This window comes from Dipodomys spectabilis, unplaced genomic scaffold, assembly GCF_019054845.1.
Source record: "Dipodomys spectabilis isolate Male_0828 unplaced genomic scaffold, ASM1905484v1 ptg000046l, whole genome shotgun sequence".
Classification (NCBI taxonomy): domain Eukaryota; kingdom Metazoa; phylum Chordata; class Mammalia; order Rodentia; family Heteromyidae; genus Dipodomys; species Dipodomys spectabilis.
In genome coordinates, this window is record NW_024870723.1 from 6,852,742 (window position 1) to 6,870,504 (window position 17,763).

Genomic DNA, 17,763 nt, shown 5'->3' on the forward strand with positions numbered 1-17,763 from the left:
CCCAGAAAGATATTAAGAAAGACGTCTGTCAAAACAGCCTCCTTCTTCGCAGGTTCTCTGTTTGGGTTTAGACTTTGGAAACCACCACGGGAGGAGCTGGTCCTGGGCTGGAGGAGGGCTCTTGGGGTTCTGCCTTCATCCTCAGCACTTCTTGGGGATCCCAGGGTGGGGAACTGACGACCTAAGGAGAGATAGAAGGATGCCACGCCCACCTACCCCCCACCCCGAGTGCCGCAGGTACAGTGGTAGGAGGGCAGAATACCATAAGGGTAGGGCTGGAAGGAAAGCACACAGCTGTACAGGTGGGAGCTGGGGTTGAGGAAGGAACTTGCCCTTGACGGAGGCCCTGCTATGTGCCAGGCATGGCTTCCATGCTTCACACTGAGGGAGAAACAGGAGCTCTGAGGACTTGGGTAACAAAGGTCTCCCACAGTGCTGCCCGAATGCAAGCTTGGGGCTCTGTAGTGATTCCCCTTAGTTCCCTGGGTCCACAGCTAGCTGCTCATGGGGACAGGTCTTTCACTGAAGGAAAGAGTGTGTCTTCTCTTCTGCCTGGGTTCTGTGTGGGAAAGAGCTGTCAGTTTGATATATGGCCGGGGTGGGGGGGTCCCTAGCCTGCCCAGGCAGCCTCCTGAGTACCAGGCACTGTGTCCCAGTGCCTTAATTTCTCTGAGCCTCTACTTCCTGCCCTGAAATATTCTGAAGCTGAAGCCCTTGTCCTTCCAACAAGGACTCACCAGACCTCCTGGCCCAGCTTCCTTCCTGGGGTGGGAGGTATACAGTGAGCATGCACAGATCTAGTGACTTGGTAGAACAGGAGCTCAATAGCTGGTCATTTATCATCATCATCACGGCTTGGAATTGATCGGAATGGGTGAGTGAAGGAATAGCATGTCTGGAATTCTGAGAGGCCTCTGAGTGTATCTGTATCTGAGAGAACCCCTCTGGAGAAGGAGCTGGAGGGAAGGATGGCAGATGTGGCTGGAACTCAGTGTGGGGAGGGGGAGAATGACCAAGGGGCTGCTTGAGGACTTAATCCAGACCCCACAGGCCTCTGTCCTCCCGTGGGGTCTGCCCTGTGCTCTGGTCAGTGATAGACATGCTCAGAGGGTCTGTAGCCATCTGGGAGGGGCAGGGTCTATACAGCTACACAGCTGCCACACCCAGCTGTCAGGAAAGCCCTGAGTCCTTCAGTGAACCCAGCTGGCACAGCTGCCTGCTGTGTTCCTGGAGGCTGAGTGCCTCTCTGGGGAGGGAGCGGGCTGGGTCCTGGGGACTCCGAGGCAGCTAGCTGTGCTTTAGACTTCAGTCCCTGCTTCCATGGATGAAATGAAAGCGGAGGCCTCACCTGACCAGCCCTGCCCGCCCCTGCTCGGTGCACACAGGGAGTCTCTGTGAGCTTGCTTTAGAAGAAAGTGCTTGTTAGAAAGAGTTCAGAACTTCCCATCTGGATGTCACACTGCGCCTCTAAGGGGTCATTTGGCACGCATGCTCATTCATGTCTTGGCCTCACTCCCAGGCCGCCTTCAGGCACCTTGGAGAGCCCGCCAGAGAGATGGACTCCTGCCTGTGGTGCTCACGTATCCCTTGGGACCAAAAAGAGGTGACTGTCCGAGAGCCAGCTTGTCACCGTGACAGGGAAAAACTAGCAAGTACTGTGTGTGGGTGCTGAAATATTTATGGGTTACCCATGATCCCTGTAGTTTTCTCTCTCTCTCTTTTTTTTTTGGGTCCGGGCGTGGGGCTGAACTCTGGGCCTGGGCGCTGTCCCTCAGCTCTTCAGCTCAAGGCTAGCGCTCTACCACTTGAGCCACAGTGCCAATTCCGGCTTTTTTCTTTTTGCTTATATGGTGCTGAGGAATTGAACCCAGGGCCTCATGCATGCAAGGCAAGAGCTCTACCACTGAGCCACCTTCCCAGCCCAATCTGTAGCCTGTTTTATAGATGGGGTTATGGAGGCTTGGAGAGAGGTCTTACAATTTTGCCCACAGATTGAGTTAAAATGTGAACCCAGGAAGTTGGGCTGAGTGGAGTACACCTGTAATTCCAGCACTCATAAGGCTGAGGGAGGAAGATCTTGACTTTGGGGCCAGACTGCTATATAATAAGTGTTGAAAAAAACAAAAAAAGAAGGAATTGAGCCCAGGAGCTGTGAGAGAGGTTGAGCTTCTCCAGGGGTTGGTTTTGAGGCTAGCTTCTGCACTAGTGGATGGGGTGGGAGAAAGCCAGTGGGAGGGGGTGTGGCCAAGGGAGGGCTATCAGAGCCTGGGGTAGGCAGGGGAATAATTGTAGAAAGTCTGTTATCTTACCCCTCACATGTGAGCTGGCCCCAAGATATGTAATTGTAAACTCAATGGTTTTCTGTGCCAGTACTGGAACTTGAACTCAGGGCCTGGGTGCTGTCTTCTGAGCTTTTGTGCACAAGGCTGGTGGTCTCCCTCCCATTTGAGCCACAGCTCCACTTCTGGCCTTTTGGTGGTTAATTGGAGTTAAAAGTCTCATGGGTTTTCTGCCTGGGCTGACTTTGAACTGTGATCCTCAGATCTCAGCCTCCTAGGTAGCTAGGATTGAGAGTGAAAAGCACTGACACTCAGCAACCTGAATGTTTATTTTTCAACAAGCCTGGGTATTGGTGTAGAAACTGGGAGTGAGAACTAATTTTTGTTGAGCAGTTACTATGTGATATACTCTAAGCTTAGAGCTAGAGCTGCTTTATCTGTTCAGCCTAATCCTCAACCATTTCATAGAGGATTGAGGAGACCATGCAGCTGGTCCAGGCAGCTGGGTGAGAGCCCTGCAAGCCTGCCTCTGCACCCCGGGCTCAGCACCTCCAGAAAGAGGCTGTCCTGAAAGAACGGATGCCACTCATTTACAGCCCCCTCCCCCCAATCCCTAGCTGGAGATCGAACCCAGGACCTCACGTGTGCTAAGAAAGCACTCTATCACTAAACCCGCACCCCTAGCCCGTGACTTGGGTCTAGAATAAGATTTACTGGTTACTTTTTTTCCAAGGTCAGGGCTGTAGCTGCTGACTGCAAAGGGACAAGAGGAAAAGCTTGTCTTCCTTCATCCTGTGCTGGGTTAGGACCCCCCCCCCCCCCCCAGGCTTTCCTGCTCATTAAAGGAAAATAATGGTGATGTTGGGCAGTTCAGGATCTTTGATGAAGTTGGCTGTGTGACCTTAGGGAAGACCCCTCCCTTCTCTGAGCCTGAGTTGCTCTCAATACCTCAATAAGGTAGCTGTGTGTGTGTGTGTGTGTGTGTGTGTGTGTGTGTGTGTGTGTGTGTGTGTGTGTGTGTGTGTGTGTGTGTGTGTGTGTGTGTGTGTGTGTGTGTGTGCTGTCCTTGGACTTCTGCTCAAGCCTAGCACTCTACCACTTGAACCAGAGCACCACTTCAATACCTCAATAAGGTAGCTGTGTGTGTGTGTGTGTGTGTGTGTGTGTGTGTGTGTGTGTGTGTGTGTGTCCTAGGGCTTGAATTCAAGGCCTGGGTGCTGTCCTTGGGCTTCTGCTCAAGCCTAGCACTCTACCACTTGAACCAGAGCACCACTTCTAGCTTTTATTTATTTATTTTTTGGTAGTTTATCTGAGATAAGAATCTCATGGACTTTCCTGCCCAGACTGGCTTTGAACTAGGACCCTCTGATCTCAGCCTCTTGAGTAGCTAGGATTACAGGTGTGAGCCACCTGAGCCTTGTTGACTTTGGTTTAAACCTCATAAACAGGATCAGGCTGTCATTGTTGTTACCGAGTAAGCTTTGTAAACTTTGTGGTTCTTTGTTCTCTGAGTGTAAAAATGGTGAATTGTCATCAGTAAAGAAATGGAAAATCAAGACAAATTATGTTTGGTGGGGGGGGCAGGGGTTGGGTACTTGCTTATTTAGCACTGTGTGGATCTCCCACATATCTGAGGGGAGCCCAGAGTTTACATGGAAAATGAAGGCCCTGCTTGCACTCTGTATCCTGAAAGCTTGGGATTTCCTCAGTCTGCATTGCAACGTCACTGGGTCAGCCCTCCGAGGAGGCTTGCACCTGTCACCTTCTAATGCCCAGAGATAATTGTTGAACTGCAGAGAACTTGGCTTTGCTCTTGACCGGTCCTATGGGCCGTGGAGGTGAGATGCATTTGGACATTCGGAAAGCCTTTGGGTATGGATGAGATGACATTTCAGGTGGGCCTTGGACACCATGCAGAATGCTGACAAGTAACCACAGAGTAGACCCTCTATGGAGGTGTCAAGTAGAGGAGGAGGAAAGGTATAGAGAAAAAGAGAAGAGGGTTGAAGACAAGACTCAAACTCCAGTACTGCCGAAAGAGAAAGTGGGGGGTGGGGGAGGAGGTGGTTTTGAAGAAGGAGACAGTCCAGTGGGAAAATCTCTAGCATTAGGCCATCCTGGAAACTGGGTGTCCTCTAGCAAGTCTTACTACCTCTGAGCAAGGCTTCTTCATTTGCAAATAAAGTTTTTCTGTTATTTTCTGTTTGTGTGGATGATAAGTAATTCTTCCTATGGCCATTGTTTGACCTTGTCATGTCTAGGGCACCGGGGCCACAGGGGTGGACATGTCCAGCATAGGGGATAGATGTGTCCAGCATAGGGGATAGATGCAGCAGGTGTCCACCCCTTCCCCTGAACACAAAGAGGAAGACCAAGCCCATCTTCTATTGTGCCCATCTTTACATTATGTCCAACACTAACTTCAAAATTAGTTAATATCCCCTTTTCTTCTGTTCTTGGGCCACTTGGACTTGAGGCTAGGGAATCCCTCCCAGAGTCGTCCATTTTCCTCCTCAGGCTGCCTGTGAGGTTCTAAACTCAGCAGGACCCAGTTGTGATCCCTTGGGCCTCTATGTCTGGTGCTGTAGGCATTGACCCCGTCTCCTCCAGTTCCACCTGCAGCTCTCATGGTGGGGGTGGGGTGGGGTTTTTAGGCCTGAGCCTCACAGTCCAGTGCAGCTTGTGAATCTATGAATGGCCAGATTGGGGGTGCCTCAAATTTCCAATGAGGACACTCGGCAAACCCTTCAGCTCCAACCCCTCCCCCTCAGGGTGGTGGGCACGTTAGTGCCTTAGGTGATGAGAATCATCATGGTCTATGCTGGCGTGCAGCAGTTTCAAAGTCCACCCTGACAGTCGCGGGTGGTCAGCGTGTACCACCGGCTGGGCCCGTGTGAGGAACACGCGCCTGCTCTCCAAGCTTTAGTTCCCCCAATCTGTGCATTGGCAGGCTGAGCGGAGGGAGGTGCCCCAAAAAGCCCGGACGGGGCCGGGGCGCTGATTCCTCGGATACGTGTGCGCGCGTGCGTGTGTGTGTGTGTGTGTGTGTGCGTGTGCGTGTGTGTGTGTGTGCGTGTGTGTGTGTGCGTGTGTGTGTGTGCGTGTGTGTGTGCGTGTGTGTGTGTGTGTGTGTGTGTGTGGCGGGGGAGGGGAGCGGAGGGGGGTGGAAAGAACTGGCCGGGAGGTTAGGGCAGAGGGCGGACCGGCCTCCCGGGTCCCCGCCCCTTTAAGCCCTCGCCTCGAGGCCACGCCCCCAGCCCCGCCCTCCAGGCGCTCGGGCGGCCTCGGCCGCGGTCGGCCCGGCTCGGTGTTGCCCTGGCAACAGCGGCTTAGGGGGCGGGGGCGACGTGTGGGGGGGGGAGTGGGCCGGGCCGGGCCGGCGGGCGGGCGGGCGGGCGGCGCGGGGTGGGCCGGGCCGTCGGCGCTCGGTCGGCGGGCGGGCGGGCTGCGAGCTGCTGGGGCCGAGCCGGAGCCCGAGCCCGGCCCGCCCTCGGCCGCGCGGCCGCCCAGCGAGGGTGCGGGTCCGGCGCGGGTCCCGGGCCGCCGCCGGCGCGCTAACCCCGCCTCCCCTTCCCCCTCTTGTCGCCCCGCGCGCAGGGCTTCCTCAGCCGCCGCCTCAAGGGCTCCATCAAGCGCACCAAGAGCCAGCCCAAGCTGGACCGCAACCACAGCTTCCGCCACATCCTGCCGGGGTTCCGGAACGCAGCCGCCGCCACCGCCGCCGCCTCCGCCGCGGACAATGAGAGGTGAGCCCGCCGCCGCCGCCGCGCCCCGAGGGCGCGGGACAAAGCCGGCCCGGGCGCGCCCTCCCCCGGGAGGGGCCCACGCCGCCCTCGGGGCTGCACGCGGGGCCGCCCGGGGCCGCGGTCCCGAGGGGAGGACCGGGCCGCCCCCCCACGCCCCCTGGGGTGCGGGGAGGAGGGTGCCCGGGCCGCGCGTGGCCGGGCAGGAAGTCCTCCCTCCCTCCGTCCCTCCCTCCCTCCCTCCGTCCCTCCCCTCGTCCAAGAGTCCTGCCTGGCCTGGCCGAGGTGGGTATTGTTTCCCGGGCTGTGCCGTGCCCGGAGGTGGGGACGGGAGGTGGCGCCTCCACCCCCCACCCCCCACCCCCCCAGGATCGGGGCCTCGGGAGTCCCTGGGATGTCCCATACAAAAGGCGTTCTCCGTGGTCGGTCGGGCATTGCCAGCAGTGCCCCCCGCGGGGAGGACGGGGGTGGACATCTGGAGGGGAGGAGCAGGGGGCCGGGCCGCCTCGGGGGCACATCTGCTCTAAGTAGGGCACGTGCTCCGCGGAGGGGCCGGGGCCCGGCCGAGTGCCCCCCGTGCCCACCCCCCACCCCCCAGCGGAAGGGCCTGGGCAGCTGCTGCCCTTCCCTCATCTCTGGCTTCCCAGGGGTGTCCCGTGCCCTCCGTTCCCTCTCCTGGGCCAGCCGGGAGCAGGTGTGGAAATTCCAGGGGGAGGCGGCTTGTGGAGCAGAGGAGGAGAGGGAGGAGGTGGTTCAGCCTGCCAGGGAGTCACCGGCAAAGAGCGAGCAGGCTTCAGCTCGCAAGGGCAAGCCATCCTGTCCGTGCGGGGGCACGGGGCGGGCGCAGCCTCTGGGGGCCCAGGTTCTCTCTCCCTGACTGGTGCCAGCCATAAGCACCTTCCTACTTAGGCAGAGGCCCAGTGATGTATGCCTGTGCCAGTCAGAACGTGTCGTGGAGGTGAAAGAACGGGCAGGCACTAAAGAACCTTTTCCAGAATTCAATCCCAGTACCTCAGGCCACTGGCATCTGCTTGCCTTTCTTCCCAGGGCTGTGTCCCCAAGTTGGATTGGTGGGTTTGGTACTCCCTGGAGAGGTGGCATAAGGTAGAACCACAATGCCCCTCCCTCCTCCCTCAGGAAAGGCATACAAGTTCTAAGCCTAACTCCTGCCCAAGGTGGAGTGACTGTTTAACTGACCCCTAGCATCTTCCCCCAGAGTGCCCCTCCCACATCCCCGTGGAATTGCTAGACCTTCATTCTCCTCAGCCCAGCCATGCTCTCCCCAGCCGATCCTCACCACTGGCTGCAGCTGGCTTCCTGCCCCAGCTGCTAAGCCCAGCCCTAGGCAGGACCCTTTCTCTGATGGCCACGGTGCCCCAGGAGACCAGGCGTGCCCTGGCAGGAAGATGCAGCCAGGCCAGAGCTCAGTGCTGGGTGCAGCCAACTGCGTCTTTGAAAAATCTCTCTTCCCATCTTTGTTATTGTCTGGGCGGCAGGCCACCCGCTTTGCTGCCTTCTTCCCTCCGCCCGGCCCCCACCTCCGGCTCTCTCCCCCAGGAACATGCCCTTCTCCGCGCTTTCCTTGGTGGGGGTCCGGTCCCTCTGCACCCGCATGCGGGGGCTTGTGTACGTACCCCATTTTGTGTGCATGTGGTGGTTGTCCGGGGTCAAGAGAGACAGCAGGAGGTCTGGCCTCTGAGTGTGTCTGCCCTCCCGGGAAGCAGGCAGCATGCATGTCATGTTTACCTCCCTCCGGCATGAGAAGCCAGGCACCGGGAAGCCAGCAAGGGCTAGGCTGGCGATCCTTGCCGGAGGTCTAGGCATGGCCAAGGGGACCTCTTAACAGGTCCTCTCCAGCCTGGCCTCAGGTCAGCCTTGCTACATCCTGGGGGGGGGGGCGCAGCGGGGGGGGGGGGGGGTGGGTGGGGGGTGCAGCATGGGGGTTGGGAGTGAAACTGCAAGACTGTTTTTGGAAACGTGGTAAACGGTGTAACAGAGTCACTGGCAACGGTGTGGAATTGTCTTGTTAATTTTCTGTAAACAAAATCTGGATTGATGGCTTCTCTGGCACCAGAAGGGAGGCCAGATTTCCTATGGATAGGCAGTGAGACTGGGTTTGAAATCCTTCTACCCAGGCTTGAAGTTGAAATAGGCTTTGCCAGGATCGGAGGTCTCCTGATTCGTTGCATGGCTCAGGAGTAGATTCACCGGCTGCTGTTGAATGGATGGGCAGGTATTTCTCTGGGGCAGCCCTTGGGGGCATCGTGTTTGGAGCTAAGTGAGTGACATCAATTATGTTGACCCCTACATCAAGCTCATGGTCAGACCTGGGTGAGTGGGAGACGTACCTTCTAATCTCGTGGGTGGTTGTGCTGCTGATGGTCCTGGTGGAGGGAATGAGCTGCCTCCGGCTTTGCTTCGGAACAAGGAGGGGTTGGTTGTTGACTTGGCTTCTCTCCCCTGCCCTCTCCCCTGCCCCACTGATTGCCATGACTTTCTGGAGCTTAAGTGCAGAGACACGAGCCTCAATGAGCAGATTGAAACTGATAGATAGGACAAGGGCTAGGACCTTTCTAGGGTATTAAGTGTGAGCCCTGGCTCCTTTGGCTCTGCTGTGTAGACGATTAGCCCACTTGAGTGTGGCTTTGGGTGAGTTTGTCTGGCTTAAATGGCTGCTGGTGGGGCTTTGTTGCATGCTATCTGTGTGCTCTGCAAACTGCTGTGTTGAGGAGGATCTTTGCCTTTCTTTTTTTGGGGGGTTGGAATTCTTTCATCAGGAAATTGGAAACTGGTTGATTATATGCTGGGATCCTTCAGCTCCCTGGGAAAGAGGGCTGTCTGCTGACTAGTTGTGGGGCCGGGGTCAATCCAGCCCAGGTCTGGTGGGCTCCAGGGCTCCAGGACAGGTTTGAGCCTTTGTACTTATTCTGGAAATGGCTTTGGGGGAGGTTCCCAGCTGGTCTCCACAATCTCTGGGCCCCTCGTTTCTCCTTTAGCATCTTTGTCAATAAGCACCAAGGACAGGTAATCATTTCTCCTGGGTAGCAGAAGTGAATGCTGCCCACAGCGTAGTCCAGGTGAAAGGTGTGCTGGCAAAAGCATGTTTGTTTTGCAGGCTGGAAATGTTGCCGCTTCATGTGCAGGGCTGTTTTAACGTTGGTAAGAGGAATACAGGATGCGGTGTTTCTGCCTTCTTCCCAGAAGATAATTTCCAAGTCACTTATTTATTGATGTTACTGATGAACTAGGAGGTCAGCCGGCAATGTTATGCTTTCCTCATCTCCCTTTGCCTTTTTTTCCCCCACCAGATCCTGATTGTGGGTGACACAACGTGGTAAGAGTATGTCTCCTGGTCTCTGCTGCTCTAGTGCAGTACCTCCTTCCCCCTGGTCTGGTTATAAAGCTTAGCTTGTACATGCAGGCTACCAGGAACATGTAGGCAAGTCTGGTATGTGTGGAGTATGAGATGCATCACCCCTTTGAGAGAATGTGTGTGTTGTTAAAAGTTAGTAATGGAAGCAATCTAGGGAAGGAATGGGGGCTAATATGGGGAAATACTTAGAAGCTGGCTGTGGAGGATTCCAGTATCTGTATTCCTACTAGGTGGGAGTTCATTCTTTCCCTTGGGGTGAGGCAGTCCTTGGAGGAAGGAAAGAGAGGAAGCTTGGTGAAGAACAGGGGAAATAGAAGGTAGAGCTCTTGTCCTATTTGGGTTGCTTTGGTGGGTGTAGGAGACATAGGCATCCAGGCTAGGGTTTCTGCTCTCTTTCCTTGCTTACTATAGAAAGACCTCTTCCTTGCCTTCCTTGGAGAAAGGCCTGTGAAGTGTGGTGATGGCAAGATGGCGGTACAGTTTAGACAATCACCAGGAATAATGGGAGTATGCGATCTTTGACTTTGAAGTCGTTCCTGGAGCAAGTTACTTTAGCTTCCTGAGCCTCAGTTTGTAATCTGCACAATGGGCGTGGTGATAATGATGTGGTTGGAGATATTCCTGCTAATGCATTCATATTTAACCCTGAATTGTACACGTTTCTTCAATGTTTCCAAGATTAATTTTAGACTAGACGAATAGATAAGATTTCAGTAAATGTTGGTATTGGTAGGAACAAGTCAGTTCTTCATCTTTGCAAGCCTCAGTTTTCCCATCTGCAGTATGGACATCACAACAATGAATCCTGTGACATCATTCTATAGCTCAGGAGAGATATAGATATTGCTACTCCTGGTAAGGAAAATCAAATCATAAAGAAGATCATTATTAAACTTGAACACAAGAAATAGCTGCACCAAATGATCCTTGTTCCTGTCTACACTTGGGAAGCCAATCTCACTTCTACATTAAAAAAAAAATACATATACATATATATATATATATATATGATTCATTGTTCCAGCTTATGTTTGGGCCAGCCTTAGTTTTGCTCATTTAAATGTTTAGGGTATGTCTACTTTTTATTAGAAATAATATAGGGATTTAAATCCTTGAATATTCATCTCTATCTACATCTCTGATTTTCCCATAGGATAGATAATGTGTTAGGAATGGAATTATTAATTCAGAGAATATGAAGTGTTTGAGATTCTTGACAAAAATATCCATTACCTAAAGCCTCAATAATCATTGAAGGGAGTATTGGGAGTGCCTGCTTGCTTCCTTGCATCCTTGCATCCTTGAAAACATGAATGTCATCATTAAAACTGTTTCTGGCCAGGTGTTGGTGGCTCATACCTATAATCCTAACTAGTCAGGGAGCTGAGTTCTGAGGATCATGGTTCAAACAGTCTGGGCAGGAATGTTCATGAGACTCTTATCTCCAATTAGCCATCAAAAAGCCAGAAGTGGAGGTGTGGCTCAAATGGCAGTGCACCAGCCTTGAGCAGAAAGGCTCTCACAAACACACAGTCTCTCTCTCTCTCTCTTTCTCTGTCTCTCTCTGTCTGTCTCTCTTTCTCTCTCTCTCTGTTCCTTGGTGTTTCTTTGTTATTTGCTTGTTAGTGACTATATACTGCTTTCTTTAGTTTAGTGGCTGCTGGTGGTGTTTCTTTTTAGACTTGTCCTGTCCTTTGCCTCCTAAATTTTCTGACAAATGCTTTGCAGGACCCTTGGTTGCTCTGTCTGGCCTTCTACAGCATCAGGAGGCTGCCATGTAGGTGGATCCTATATGTTAACTTAGGCCTCTGTCTTCATGAAATATCTCAAGGAATTTAATTATTGGCAAGGAAGGCTCACCTGGCTCTTCCATCTTTTCCTCCCCTCTGTAAGGAAATCAAATTTAATTCTTAATCCAACAATTATTATAAGGAGAGCCTATATTCACATAGCATTTTCAAAGACCTTCCTTTCACCTTATAAAATAGGTAGGCAGTCATATGGCTGTGAGATCCAGGGAAACTGAGGCATGGGGTTGTAGGCATGAAGGTATCCTCTCACCTCTCAATTACAGCCTCATGAGTATCCTTGGTTGGGGGTAGCAGGGCTGACCATGATTCTGAGCCTCATCTCTGAAGAGGGAGGGCGGGGGGAAGCCACAGAACATGACCTGGGCGCACTGAAGAGCCAATTTATTTTTGCTTTCTCATTTTTATTGCCCTCCTTTTATATCTGCGGCTCCCTCGTGTACCTTCCAGAGATCTGAGCTGGGCAATATTTTTAGGAACGGTGGAAATTAGCTAGTGAGAATGTGATCATCTCTAAGCTGGGGTTTCAAAGGCTGGAGAAGCCTTTCTTTGAACAAGCATATGTGCATCTGTATACATGCTTTTGTATGTTTTACAAGTAGGCCTGCCTTTGTGGGTGTATGTGGCATGTAAATGTCCTTGCATATGTTTATCAATTGATTGATTGATTGATTGATTGATTGATTGCCAGTACTGGGGCTTGAACTCAGAGACTGGACACTGCTCCTTGCCTTTTTTTTCTCAAGGCTGGCACTCTGTCATGTAAACCACAGCTCCACTTCTGGCTCTTTGATGGTTAATTGGAGATAAAAGTCTCATGGACTTTTCCTGCCTGGGCTGGCTTCAAACCTTAATCCTCAGATCTGTCTCCTGATTAGCTAGGATTATAGGCATGAACCACTAGTACTTGGTTTGTCTGTCCATTTTAGATGTTAGTATATGAAAAACATTTGGAACAGACCAATAGGACCTCATGTTGGGTTGATTGGACCATATGAAGTAGTTATTTCTGTAAGGTCAAATATAAGCAAATGAGTAAATTTAAATACTCAGAAGTTGAATACCGTTACTATTCTTCTGTTTTCTTTGTGTACATATGTGTGTGTTTACATGTGGCCTGTGGTGCTGGGTGTATAGTGTGTTCTATACTTGGGTGCCCACATGCATATCTGAGTGTACATGTGCACTTTCTGTCTGGGTATGTGGAATACTGAGCTGGCTGGTCTTGTGAATAAGCAGCCCATTTGGAGAGACTTTCCCAGGTAGCAGCTCTCTGACCCAGCCCCTCATTTCAGACCTTCCTACTCTCCCCTGGTGGCCCTGCCTATTTCCTGGTCCCATATCTGAGGATATGCAAATCAGCTCTGTAATGGAATTCCTTTGCAAAATATTATTTGAACCAGAAAGTTAATTACCAGACTTTAATTAACGGCTATTTTAGAAGGCCACAGAAGAAAACTAGAGATCATAGGGATACCAAAAAGACAAGAAGGAAAGATACACAGCTCCCCCAGCTGGCTTGGTGCCTCCTTCTTAAAGTGCGGCATGTGCTTAGCTTGTCCCTGCTCTGAGCTGTCAGCCCACTCCCTTGTGGGTTTAGCTGTGGGTAAAGGGGTAGCCTCTGTGCAGAGAAGCTCTGGTAGTCTAGTCTGTCTGTCTCTAGGAGGAGGGCCAGGACAACTCAGGCTAGGGTGGGGTGTATGTGTGGAGTAGATTTGGACAGCTGTCCGGGACTGAGCTGAGGCTGGTCCTTAACTCTCTCTCTGGCCACTTGGCTTTGAAATTAAGTCCTCTCCTACCCTTCCAGTTTTGGGAATACTCTCTTTTCCCCATGAGCAGAGGTTATGAAGCTGCCAGTGCCAAGCCTTCACCAAGGTCTAGCTCTCTGCTCTCCTATCCTCTCAGTGCTCAGAGACTCAGATCATGCTCTCCCATTCTGTGTGACCAGGCAAGTCATACTTTATCTCTGCACCCCTTCTTTCCCATCACTGTTCTGCATGCCACCTACCTCAGACATTTGCTAAAGGCTCAGAGGAGACTGTTGTGATGCTGATGCTGATTCCTCTCCCTGCTAGTGGGCCTGCCTTACCATCCTCTCCTGAATCAGAGGTGTCTGTCATTCATGTCCACCTTGTTTGCACAGTCCACACCACATGCCACTGTGCATGCTCACAGGACATGGTTTCCTGGCATTTGGAAAACAAGTCTTTGTGGAAGCTACCACTTGTGCACCAGATATTCCATCTGTGCCAGGAAGAGGTGAGTGAGGAGACAGGGTCCAGCCATGCCAAGAGGGTTCCTGGCCCTGTGCCTGAGACTTCTGGACATGATAGAGGGGGATGGTAGGACCTGAATGGAGGCTAGGTCTGATCCTGGGGGCATGGCAAGAATTGGGCCTTTTGATCAAGCTATGCACACAGCCAAGATGCCCTAGAACTGATAAATAAATCAAGAAAATGTCATACCACACACACACACACACACACACACACAACACCACGCATGCATATAATTCAGCCATAAAAAAGAATAAAAATGAAATTATTTCATTTGCAGAGAAATGACTAGATCTGTAATTCATCATCTTAAACTAAGCCAGGTTCAGAAAGACAGATGTTGCATGTTTTCTCTCATGTGGAAGCTAGATCTACAAGATAAATACATAGATACACACATAAAGGATCATGTATGTAATATATATACAATATACATACAATACTTGGTGTGCTCATTGCACAGAAGAGAGGTTGTCAGGGTTTGCGACTGAATAACTAGATGCATCTATGTTTCCTGAGAGGGATGGGCCAATGGGCAGCCTCAAGGCCCTGTTCTTCTACATTCCTCCAAAGGTAGCCAGAGTAGGCCTTTGCCACTCCTTCTGTTGCCCCTCCTAAGCACTTTGAATGCCAAGGCTAGCCTGGGACAGGGGAGGGTGCAGGAATTACAGGCCTGGCTCCACAGCCAGCTGAGTATTAGAAAAGTCACCAGAGCCGCGTTCATCTTTCCAATCTCTCAGGGCCAGAAATGACAGGAATGGGCCTATCCCTGCCTCCCAGACTCTGCAGGTTGAGCACTGTGACCTCCTACTTTTCCTTTCCAGTGGGCAGCCACCCCTGTCCCCGATGGCTCTGGCCTCCCCCTTAACAGCCCCAATTGCACCGGATGCACTTCTGTCTATTGCCCTGACCTTTCTTGAACAAGCAAAACCCTTGTTCCTAAGATGAGCCTGATTATAAGAGGACATATTGGGCAGATATAGATGACATCAGGGTAGCATTGGCTTTAATTTGATATGACATCGTCATGGGGAGTTTTCATACAGAGGACAATGAATTAGTGTAACATCTCCTTGTGCCCACTGACTAAAGGGAAGTTAATTTCATGCCTTGTCTTTTTGAGCACTATATTGCAGCTCTAGATGGTTAGCACATGAAGAATGTATGAACCTCAACAATTATTGTTTCTGGTTGGGGAGGAGATTGATTAATAGATTATTTGCAGCCCTGCCTCCTGCTGTTGATTTGCTTTTTGCCTTCTTTCCAAACTTCTCAGAATGCATAGGGGAAACAGCCCAAGAATTGTCTATGACAGACACCTATTCTTGTCTTAGAAGCCCAGGGTACAGGATGACCTTCACAGGAAGTGTTTCCCAAGATACATAATAAAATGTAAGCTCTGCTGGGCACTGGTGGCTCACGCCTGTAATTCTAGCTACTCAGGAGGCTGAGATCTGAGGATTGCAGTTCAAAGCCAGCCTGGGCAGTAAACTATGTGAGATATCTCCAATTAATCAGCCAAAGAAAAGCTCAAAGTGGAGCTGTGGCTCAAGTGGTAGAGTGCTAGCCTTGAGCCAAAAAGCTTAGGAATAGCATCCATGCCCTGAATTCAAGTCCCAGGACCAGCTTGGGCGTGTGTACGCATATGCACATGTCTGAACACACCCATGCGTTTCCAGAGTAGAAATGAAGTGGTTGTAGAATCTCTCCACCTTGTCTGCTCAGTTGTGCTATTGCCTCCCCTGTCAAGGGACCAAGCTGTGGGGGAGAAGCTGTCAGAGAAGGAGAGTCTCAGAAACTTGTATCCTACAATGCCTGTTCGAGCCCTCCAGGCTGTATGCTGGTTCAGAAGGAGGCTCCCCTGGCCTCGGAACCAGCCTCCCACAGAGGCTCACTTCTCTTCTGTAAGACATGAAGTCCAGAGGGACGGAGACAGGCGACGATGGTCTAGGTGGGCCAGGAAGAGCAGAGAGCTTTCTTGTTCCTTAATGTCATCATCATAACATTATTTATTTAAATGTAGTTATTTTGGAGCTTAATTTTTTTAAGAGATGGGGGAAAACTCTTTTCCTGGTGGAATGAAATGGCTCAGAATGGTATATTTAGGCAATTTTAAAACATTATTTACATAAACACCAAATACAGCAACAACAAAAAACCCAAAATGAGTTCTTGGGCCCCATCCCAGATCTTCCAAATTAACACTGCATTTCCCCAGAGTTTGAGAACCATCACAGGGGCAGAACTTGTGTTGTAGATGTGCGCCAGTGACTTCACTAAGTACCTCCCATGCTGGATTTGTGATTCTGTGGATATAACATGAGGACCTTTTTTTTTTTTTTCCCTGGTATTGTGGCTTGAACTCTGGGCCTGGGCACTGTCCCTCAGTTCTTCAGCTCAAGGCGAGTGCTCTACCACTTGAGCTACAGCGCCATTTCTGGTTTCCTAGTGGTTCATTGGAGATAAGAGTCTCAGAGACTTTCCTGCCAGGCTGGCTTTGAACTGTGATCCTCAAATCGCAGCCTCCTGAGTAGCTAGGATGATAGGTGTGAGCCATTGGTGCCCGGCAGCGTGAACAATTTTTTTTGTTTGTTTCCCATCTCACAGATGTAATAATTAAAATCTAATATGTAAATGGCCCCAAGTTACCCTTTTGGAGATCCCTTGTCTGGCCTCCAGTTCTCCAGCTGGAGTCTGAGGTCCTGTCATTCACCACGCATGCCCTTAGCTTTAAGGTTGCACTGCCCCTTTTGCAGGGGAGAGTCTAGAGCCTCTCAGGTGCTTGCACAAGACTTTGCACACCGTGTTGTAAAGTATTCTGAGGGTGTTTGAGGCTGGCAGAGCATTAAGACTCTTCTGCCCAGATGGGTGTGACTTAGAGGCAGAGACGAATTTGGATCTTGTCTTTTAACTCCAGGACCACGGCCTACTCCTCTTGCTGACTCCTGGTTATAGGTGGATAGACTTTGAAAGAGGCAAGGTCACTTACCCAGGATCAACTAAGTGGAAGAAATGTGATTCAAGCCCAGTCCATGAGTCAAAGCCTCTAGGATAGAACAAGCCAGTGTTTCAGGGTTAGAGCAGGTGTCGTTGGCTCTTACCTGGTGGAGATTTTTTAGCATAGCCTGGATGGCCCATATCATGGAGGAGAGTGGCTCTCTGTAGAGAGGGCAGGCCAGATGAGATGTGCTGTGTTCTCAATGAGGAGGCCAGACACCTGCTGGGGTGGGCAGAGGATAGGAGGGGTGGGGGGGACCTGGCTGTATGGACCTGTCACCAACTGCATCTCCCTGAGCCTCAGATTTTCTGCTTTTCCTGACGGGAAAGCAGGCTGGCACAGGGTGGCATGTGAAGTCTTACCTGGGCTGTGGTTCAGTGCATTCTGACCATGAAGCTCTCCCCGACACCCCAGCTGTTGGAGAGTGGACCACTGTAGCGGAGTGGGACAAAGATGTCTTCCATCTTGCTGTCTTCATGGCAAGCTTCTCTTGGTGCTGCAGTGACACCACCCACTGCCCTCTAGTGGCCACAGAGAACGGGTAAGGCTCTGTGCCAGGTGTGCATTTCCTCGTTTGTTCTTTATGAGGCACTGTGGGCAGGTGCAGTGACTATCCCCACTCTACAGAGGAGAAAATGGAGTCTGGCAGCTCCTAAGTGGTAGAGCTAAGATTGAAACACTGGCTGTCTAGCTTTGTCTGTGAGGTCCCTGCCATCAGCCACTCTGCTCTGTGGTCTTTGCTCATTGCTGTTCCACATGTCCCGTGTTTTGCCAATAATAACGTCCATAAACTGCCTACCACTGTGAAGCACCTGTGTACCAGGCATTATGTGATATACACACATTATTCTGATCCCCTGCCCTGCCTTTGCTTTATCTTCCCCTGTATGACAGATGTGACAGGTGAGGAGATTTAGAATTTAGTTCTCTTTGGATTCAAAGCCGGGGCCCTCTAGTGTAATAGCTCACACAGTTGGGCACATCCTATGGCTGGCTCCTCCCTGAGCATTTGGCTCACATGACCTCATTTCACTCCCATGACAGCCCATGCTGTGCATGCGAGTGCTGCTGGAGGAGCAGCTGAACTCCAGAAGTTCAGCTCCCATGCCTGTGCTTCAGCCTCTATATAGTGCTTGCCCCGTTACAGTGATCCCTCACCTATAGCGGGAGTTATGCTCCAGAGACCCCCGAGATAGGTAAAAATCCACCAAGTAGCATTATATAGTTAAAAAGTCATCCCTTGTTATATCACGGTTCACTTACTGCTACTTGGCAGCTTTGCGCCG

The 17,763-nt window shown here is 51.4% G+C and overlaps 1 protein-coding gene across 9 annotated transcripts in view; it reads left to right on the plus strand.

The window, feature by feature from the left end:
• LOC122107048 (DAB2 interacting protein) overlaps positions 1-17,763 on the plus strand; it is a 178,261-nt gene that overhangs the window by 99,562 nt on the left and 60,936 nt on the right. For 8 of the 9 annotated variants that reach the window (XM_042678625.1, XM_042678623.1, XM_042678631.1 and 5 more), the window contains one exon: positions 5,877-6,025. The exons of the other annotated variant lie outside the window; for it this stretch is intronic. In XM_042678625.1, the coding sequence (XP_042534559.1) occupies positions 5,877-6,025 (149 nt within the window). The remainder of the gene's footprint in view (positions 1-5,876; positions 6,026-17,763) is intronic. 9 annotated transcript variants of the gene reach the window in all.